The 9,422-nt window shown below is 43.8% G+C and overlaps 1 protein-coding gene across 8 annotated transcripts in view; it reads right to left on the reverse strand.

The window, feature by feature from the left end:
- ZMIZ1 (zinc finger MIZ-type containing 1) overlaps positions 1–9,422 on the reverse strand; it is a 280,166-nt gene that overhangs the window by 51,236 nt on the left and 219,508 nt on the right. For all 8 annotated transcript variants that reach the window (XM_019617563.2, XM_010714339.3, XM_010714337.3 and 5 more), the window contains one exon: positions 1,587–1,731. In XM_019617563.2, coding sequence (XP_019473108.1) covers positions 1,587–1,731 — 145 coding nt within the window. The remainder of the gene's footprint in view (positions 1–1,586; positions 1,732–9,422) is intronic.

Here is a 9,422-nt window from a genome sequence, read left to right on the forward strand (position 1 = left end):
TTAATTACTGCATCCAGGCCTGGGGCCTCCAGCCCAAGGAAGATGTGGACCTCCTGGAGCAGGTTAAGGGGATGGGCATGAAGATGCTCTGAGGGCTGGAGCACTTCTCTTATGAAGAAAGGCTAAGGGAGCTGGGCTTGTTCAGCCTGGATAAGAGAAAGCTTCAGGGAGACCTCACCGTGGCCTTCCAGTACCTAAGGGGAGCTTATTATCAAGAGAGAGACCAACTTTTAACATGGGCAGATGGTGACAGGCCAAGTGGGAATAGTTTTAAACTAAAAGAGAAGAAATTTAGATTAGATAATAGGGAAAAAGTTTTCACTCAGAGGATGATGAGGTCCTGGCACAGCTGCTCAGAGAAGCTGTAGGTGCCTCATCCCCGAAGATGCTCAAGGTCAGGTTGGATGGCACCTTGGGCACCTGGTCTGGTGGGTGGGCAACTCTGCCCACAGCCAGAGGCTGGAACTAGATGGGCTTTAAGGTCCCTTCCAACCCAAGCCATTCTATGATTCTATGTGTACCGTTCATTATTATGCAATCAACTGAAAAAAGAGGCCATCCAGGCGCTCCAAAAACTCAGTGATATTGTATTATGTTTAAAATAAAAGGCATAGAGGTCCCACAGTTCTTCCATAAGTACAACATAGAGGGGCAGAAAAAAGTGGTTTCCTTCCTGCATAACAGACAAATTCTGCTATGCAAATACACTGCTATGAAGATGAATCAAACCCCTAAGTTCTATTCTACCATGGAAGTTCGAGACATGTTATGTTTCTGCAGTATATGGATATGAGGAATCTAGCCTCATCTACACTGTTATAATTCCTTACTAACAATAGTGCCCTGCACAAAAAACAATTTATACTATTGTGATTTCTTTAATGTGACGCTATGGGAAAATAAGCCTTGAAAAAACCTCACAGAAACATAAAGCATGAAATGAGTGTTTAACCCTGCGTAGATTTACTTTTCAGCTTTTGCCTTGACTCAGGCTCCACAGGCAAGAAGTACAAATTCTGTTTTTCTGTATAAATTGGTAATCAAAGGCTCACACCTTTAGTCTCTTCTAGCTTCATTTAGTGCTCACATTTTCTCTATATCAAGTACTTTGTGATCTTCACCTGATTTGAGGTGGTACAAGACATTCTCATACCTCTGGGTGCTCTCACTACACAATTGCTTCAATTTAGCATGACATTTCTAATGCAATGTACAAAATGGAACATCGGTGAAATGTTTTCAACCTCAAGAAAAGCCAACTCTATTTAAATAAATAGTAGGAAAGTGCTTGGTGAGAGATATGTTGTGCAAGTTTATCCTTTGGGCACGACTTCAAGTTTCAAAGTGAGCCCACTTGACCTGAGCACAGATTTCAAGATGGAAGCATCATTTCTCTATGCACTGGGTAATGGCAAAAACAAAAGCTGCATTTATTTAGTACATGCTGTCATTATACATCCCCTGATGTCTCTAATGCTGTTCACAACACAAAACTGTAGTCACCTCTGTCAACAGTAATGAGCATTTCAGTTAACAAACAGGTTATCTTACACAACTGCACTCCTACAGGCTGGGCTGAGACTCACCTATGAGAGAGGGTGGGTTTCATGGAGCTCATAGAGTTCATGGGGGGTTGCATGGGGAGCTTCCCTGGAGGATCGTTCTGCCGGCTTTTCTGGTGGCGAAGCAGCAAGAGCCGTCCCAGCTCCTCACACCACGACGAGAGCAGCGCTGTGCAATCAGAACAAAATGACAGTAAGTGCACATCAGAATAACTGGTACAGCTGAGTGCAGATGCAAGCTGCTATAACAAGAGCCACAAACTGAACAGACAAGCCCCAGGAGTGAAAAGTTCGTCCACGAACCACCACTCACATTATTATCCTATCAAATTGAGTCTGTAATTGCACTACACTATCATTATAATGTTTTTACACAAGTTACGAACAGTCTGCACAGCCCAGGAGGCACGAGAGAATTTGTCTGAGCTGAGCAGCAAAGAGATAAATGGATGAAGCACAAGGACATGGGGTAGCTGTTGTGGGTGAAAAAAGGCACTGAAGAATTCATTTCACACTAATAGAAACCTAACAAAAACACGCAGAAGATATCATTCACAGAGGTGAGCAGTGGATAACAAGATCTTTCTGTTTGGCTATTTTTGTGCTAAAGTTTAATTGGAGAGGCATGAAGAGGAACTCATGCGCTGGAATTCATTTCCAAAACTGCCATTAGCTACCAGTCCTGAATAGATAAACAAGAGAATAGAGCCGCACTAATGCAGGTAGGTATACAGAAGTTAGGCACTTCCATCTGTATTTGAACCAGCATAACCCCTAAATGCTTATCTCCATTATGTGACTAATCTTCTGGTGAGGGTGCTTCAGTGCTTACAGGAACATCATGCTTATGAATGATGACAGGCAGATATTTCCTAGAAAGACTAAAAGCTTACAGCTCCCTCAGAAGACATGAAAGGGTTCATTATCTCTGAAAATGTGGCCTTTTCCTTAAGCACCCACAGACAGAGAAGACCAGCCCCTGTTACAAAACCCATGTACTTCGGAGTAACCAGAGCCTGAGAAAGTGACTGTGAGTTGGGTCTGGCTGTGATGAGACCAGTGGAATGGCTGAACCACAGAGCAGCCATGGTGCCAGCAGCAGGAGTGGCTCCGTTGGGCAAGACATTCCCAGGGTACAGCATGGCAAAGGGCCCCACCAATGAGATGCACGTGAACTGAACTCTGTTCTGCAGCTGGAGAAGCATTTCCAAGTGGAAATGCTTGGGGATTTTCATCCTTTAAAGTGTGCTTTGCATAAACCTCATCACAATAACATGCTTAGTGCTTGTATATTTTTTTAAACTAAGTGCTTTCCTAAGGTGGTATGAATGGAACAAATCAACAGATTGTGCTGGCAGGTGAGAACCAGGAGGCTGCTTAAAAAGCAAAGTGCCATAGCAGCTTTAAGCAGGAGAGCTCTACATGTAACTTCAGGCTTGCCACTATAAAAGAGCAAGAGCAGAATTCTCCAAAATTGAGGCTTTTAGTTTCAATTCTTATCTTTTTCTAATGGATATCCTCTAGCCCAGTAACAGAACCCCACCTTTTTGTTGCAGAGGTCCTGTTAACCAACATTTAATAGAGCAAATTCCAAAGGGACTGATTGTGAAGTCATATTTGCAGGGGGAAAAAAGAACTTGTTTTGCCAAGAACACCCACAAATATGATTTTTCAGTCGGCAAAACAACTGGAATTTCTCAAGCTTAATGGCCACACAAGAAAAATATTTTAAGCCAGACTACTCCTGTGAATTAATCACACATTTGGACAAAGGCGATGCAGTAAATTCCTTGCATTTATCAAATGGAAAGTCAGCAGTGGTGTTCAGGGAGGCATTTTAGAGCTCTGCTTTGACAGGAGGGGGACACCGCTCCTTTATGTAACCAAATACAGCCACTCTGAAATGGTTAGCCTTGCATGCAGCCTCCAGAGTGTTCCCCCGAGCGGTGTGAAATGTTCCAGCAATGAGTGTCAGCCTAAGCTGCTTCTCTATTAGCCAAGGAATCTGTCAACAAGCATCTGATCACATTACACTCACCTTTCATCCCTGCCCTACCACTACTAACATGCTCCCCTTTTCCAGCTGCCCAGTAACACGGCCACAGCCTGGTACAGCTGCTACCCACACCACGGCCACTGGAGCATTGCAGGCAAGCACCATGCTGCTGCACAGCAGTGCAGCCATGTCGGAGCAACAGGGGATGCTGAGCATCACCACGCCGAGTGTAATTACTGCAGTATCAAATGGAAATCGCCCATCTTACATGCAGCTTTGATGCAAGCAGGGCATTGCTTCTTCTGTACACGTAGGCACTTGACAAATAAGATAAAAAGAAGCAACCTAATAGGGCTGAGGACATGAATCTGCAAACAAAAGCTATACCTGCTTTGGAAAAAAAGCAGAATAACCCTTGGAAAAGGAATATGCCAGAGAGATAGCACTGCTTGGGTGAGGTGGAGATAAGGGAAGATCTTAATGAGTTATTATTATTACTAATATCTAACACACACATTTATAAAGGTGAAATGTGAACTGTCAAAGAACAAAGAAGCCCTCAAGATAAGCCAGACAGTTACATTCTACAAGTTATCTGGAGAGGACTCCTGTTTTCAGAAACTAGGAGACTGCAGGTATAGAACATAACACATTTACTCATCCCTATCACAGCACTCATTACTGAGAGGTTTAACCTTTCTCCCTGGGGACATCTCGACTCATGTACCACGCAGGATAATCACTCTCCTCCTGACATTGGTGTTTGTGCAGCAATGAAAGCAGACCCTGCCCAGAGCTCCCAGTCTACCAGGACCACACTGCCCCAGCCAGACAGGGGCCTGCTGCCCTCCCTGCCCTGCCTTTAGCTGCTCTGTCCTCGGTGTGTAGGGGGAGTGTGCACCTCACATCTGGTACAGTTGCCTTCTGGAGAACATTACTTCCTCTGCTATTCAAGTCAGATGAAACAAACTCAAAATGAATTTACAGATTACACTATTCATCTTTAGTGTACTTAGTTACTGCTTTTTATGCTGACAGTATTGGGCACATCTCAACTCATTTACACTCAAAGCACGAGAAATTCAGTATCGTACTATAATGAACAGATAAAGCAGCAAGCACAAAGGACAGCTACAGATGGTGCCAACAGTCAGTCTCTCCCTCTCACAGCACAGCCAAGCAGCTGCTTTTTCTCCCCCCTCCGCCCCTCCTTCTTGCAACAGGAGCACAGATTTTGCAGATGGACCATCCACACCGTCTCTCACAGCCTCTCACTGCGGCACTTTAATGATCAGATTTAAATCGTGTTTCTGTGCTGCACTGCTACAATGTCCCTTGCATATAATAACCCAGCTCTCCTGCCTAAGTTGAAGTCAACTGTTGCAAGGAGGAAACAAAAATTCTTTAAGCATGCACCCCCTTGCTCCCCTGCACACAAACAAATGCAGAACACAGCCTGGTTAATTCCCCAGAACTGACATTTTCAGCCAACGTGCAGCCGCAGAGGGCTTTGCCAGCTCATGCCAAAAGATGCATAATAATGGCAATCAAATGACGTGCTGACAGTTTAAGTGTATTCACACATTTATTTTGCTTAAAGGGACATGCTCTGAGCTGATTGGTGCAATATTTGACCTACTTTTCTCCATTTGGAAAACCTGTATCATTCTTAATGGGATTGCATTTTACTTCAAACGTTGATGCATTTTCATAGGAGTAAATCAATACCGATTTGCTAGGAACGACTGTTAGGGAACCAACGCAGAAATGAGCAGCCTCTGGTTTTGCACTTGTGAAATGGAGAAAAACAGAGATTTAAAAATGAGAGAGATTCCAATCTCAACTAGCCAACAAGGTTTCTGAAGGAAGCAAGAAAAAGAATTTAAGAAACGGTTCTGAAGCATCCAGCTCCCCACAGTCAGCCCATTTTGCCTGTCTCCAGAGAAGGGAGGTGCTAGTGCCTCCATGCAGTGTAGGCTGAGCTCTCCCCACCACACTGACAATACCCCACATCCCACAGCCGGCCACGCTGCGGCCTTCTGGGTGCCTTCGGTACTTCTTAGTGCTTTCACTGAAAAATCACAAGAGTAACACTGCGATGTGTGTGCTGAGAGCCTGGGGACGGAGAATGGTGGAAGGCAGAAGATCTTTTTCACTTCGACTTGAGTGACATTTCAAGCATTTCTTTGCAATCGCAGAGCTAAGCTTTTCTTCAAAGAGAAAGGAAGCAATCGTTATTTAATCCCCTGCCTCCAGGAGCCAGGTACTTAGGAATGTGCCAAATATCACAAGATGTGCAGCACCATTATTCGGGCTGGCAACACCGCCCAACATTGGTCGTCTTTTGCTAAGGCCCTTTGGAGCCGAAGACCTGTCACTTGGAGACAAAGCAGACCTTTCCAGCACACACTTGATGAGGTGCTCCCATCAGCCAGGCTTTGGAGGGGAGGGAAACCATGCCTCCCACCCAGGCTGCCTGCATGTTTCCTTACTTTTCAGTGACAAAGGCTGCCAGTGTATTTGCATTCACAAAGCAACAATTACATGATGAATGATGATGGCGTGTCTTGAAGAGTAGTTTATAGTCCTGGCATTGAATATTGGGTATAGTCCATTATAATCCTTTTTGGGTAGGGGAACAGAAAAGGAAAGGCAAATAGGCTAAGCAATCAATGCTACCCGATAGATTCCCTAATGCATTTCATTAGCTGTATACACAGCACCATCGATAGCTACAATCCTGTAGCTGACTGATTTAACTCAGCGCATCGCAAAGTGCTGCAGTAAGCATCTAGGAGCGAATGAGCCAGTGGGCTCCCTAGAAAGCAAAATACAGAGAAGCATGGTGTTAATCTATTTACCTATTATGATACCCTAGTATTAGTTACAGCTTATCACCTCAGTAAATCACTGCCTCTTGTTAGGGAATGTGCTTAAAGATGCAGCAAACTGTTATTTACAGGCAGACACTATATTTACAGCTACAAAGACAGGTGAGGAGGGGATAGGACAACAGCTCAGTAATTTCAATGCCTTCTGCTTCCCAGGAGACTGCTGGAGGAGCACAATAGGATTACCGTTTTCTTGCTGCAGTTAAGCTGCAGCAGATAGTTCAATAGGAGGCTGGCAGACCCGTATTTCTTACTCACTGCAATGAAAATATTAGGAAAAAAAGGATGAGTCTGATTTGGAGAACTATCTATTCAGCACCATCTCTCTGGCTTGCTGCTGTATTTCAGAATGAAATGCATTTGGCTGAAACATTTCTACAGCATCTGTAAGAAAATCCAGTTTTTTTTAAATCTTTCCCCCCAGATTCTATCCCTTAATTTTATATTGTTTGTAGGACCAGATTTATATGTTTTGTATGGAGAATTCTCTGTAAAGGGAATACAGAGTTACTGATGGCTTTATATCCTTCGCTGCATAAACCACAATCTGAATACAGTGTTTATAAATCATCCTGTGAAATAATGTGATGGGGCAGGAAGGGAAATGGTGACAAGAAAAGAAGGAAAGGAGTGAAAATAACTATCATCTTGGTTATTTAAGAATATCATTCTTTTCACACAGGATAATGCAGAATGCACAGTGTTTGGAAAACAAATATAAAATATGTTAACTAGTTAACGCTCAAAGTGCAGTATCATTACAGAAATAACTCCATTTGCCTTAAAAGGACAGAATCTTTGTCCAGAGTTTTGGGAAACAGAAAACTATCTCTTTTTCTCTTGTTCTAAAAGCCATTTTAACTTGTAAGGAGCTGGGAAATGGAGAGACAGAGGAGAAACTGCTCATTCCCAGCTGCTGCCAGGACTGCTTTTCCTGCAGCTCTCCTCCTGAGGCACGTCAGCAGAGCCTGGCAATGGCTGACTAACCTCTCTGAGTCAGACAGGGCAGGAAAGCAAGGCCATGGAGGAGAGAGGATGTAATTAGCGATTAAAAGCAGCTCGGAGCATGGGTGTTCTCTCAGCAATGCCGAGTACCCCTGCACGTCCTGAGCCACTGACAGACAAGCCCTACCCCTGTCATTACACAGCCTTCTACTCTGTATCCGCCCCAATGCCAAGAGCACAAAAGAAATGCATACAACCCAATTACAAAGCAGAAGTGTCAATTTTTCAGCAGCCTGGTAGCTCAGCCTGCCTGTGGCTGTACAGCAGGAGCCAGGCACCCACCTCTCACAGGCCTGGCTGCCAGCACCACCTGCAGCACAGCACCAGGTCTGCTCCCCATTCTGCTCCTGCCCCATCCCAGGGGGCTCATGCCCTGCTGCCTACCTTCCTGGAGCAGCTGGGGGCTGTGCTCGATGCTCTCCATCAGGCAGAATCAGCTGGAATAGTCGTGGTAAGTAGACTGGATTAAAGAGACTGATTTGATCTGAAGTTGAACAATACCAACACAGAACTGTGTTGAGCAGAGCAGTGAGGAGATCTGCGACTTTAGTAGCACCTTTGAATGGACACATTCTGTAAAAAGGGCACAGGGAACTGTGTAGAAATGAATTCCCCCGCAGAGTAGGCAGGCACTGTGGTGTGGGGAGGCATGAGCTGCCCTGTTAAGCCCAACATTAACACAGAGTCAACAGCAATCATTCAGTGCTGCAGAACAGGGTAGGATACTGGCTTTCACCACCAATATAAAGTCATATCCTTTATCACCAATGTTTCCTTCATTACCAAAGCCACATTTGTGTCCTGCAGAAATAGCCAGCTTTGCCCTGGTGGGATCGATCTATAATGTAGTTATATGTTGTTATGAATGAAAAAACAAACATGATGAAGGTTTGTAGCACAACAGTTAACATGGGGGATGCCTAATTAAAATAGATGGACTATCGAGTTAACTAACATAGGCATTATTGAATAAAACCCTAATAAAACCTGAGCATTATCAAGCATGAGCTCTCAAGGCTGCTGTAAGGGAATAACACAACGTAATAGTCTTGTCTGGAATATGGGTCCAGTTTGCCTTGGCATACTTTCAGTTATTCATAAATACCTCTTCAGACTTAGACACACAACACACACACACACACACATATATACAGGCCTTCCCAAAAGCTCTTGCCAATTGGAAGAGGACATGTTGGAGACACAGATTTGAATACTGCTATCCTTATCCCATGACTTCAGTGGAACTGGGATTTCCCAATTTCCTTCTATACTTGCCAAAACTTGGCAGAGCATTTTACCAGATTCACTACATTAACTTTGAAGTAATACATTACAAAACATAGCACAACGGCTCAATTTGGCAAGCACTAAACACACTGCATGGATCCAGATAAAATACATAAGCATCTCATTTAGATTTAGCAGTACCCGTGTTGCTACATCTGAAAGCACGAACTATTATAAAGAGAAGACAAAGCCAGTGAAAGGCCACCAGCATGTGAATTGTGAGCTCCTGAATTTGACTTTCCAAAAGAAATGCACTCAAATAGCACTAGACTGTTCGTTTTCTTACTCATCCAATTGTTAGTTTCACTGCCTCGATTTCAAACAACAGTGTCTTTCATTACTGCTGTGTGCTTTTATTGTGTAATGCCAGTTTCAGTCGTCAACAGATTTCACACATAACACAAGTATCTGAAAAATGGAAATGACTCATGGCAGCCCATCTTTGGGTAGATTCAAACTGGTGACCCATAGGTGAGAAGCTCACTTCCCCTTAAACCATTTTGAGCTCTCTGATCGCTACTGTAAACAACTTCTAAGCTATCTAACAGCAGGCCTAACAATAAAAAGTGCTACAAAAAACACCAGAAGCATTTGACCAGAGATTCAATACAGGGAATCCATGCACAGTCAGTACAATGATGAAAAGACTGGAAAAGGCAAAATCTAGTGATTATCTTAAAA

Source organism: Meleagris gallopavo, chromosome 8 (genome assembly GCF_000146605.3).
Source record: "Meleagris gallopavo isolate NT-WF06-2002-E0010 breed Aviagen turkey brand Nicholas breeding stock chromosome 8, Turkey_5.1, whole genome shotgun sequence".
NCBI lineage: Eukaryota > Metazoa > Chordata > Aves > Galliformes > Phasianidae > Meleagris > Meleagris gallopavo.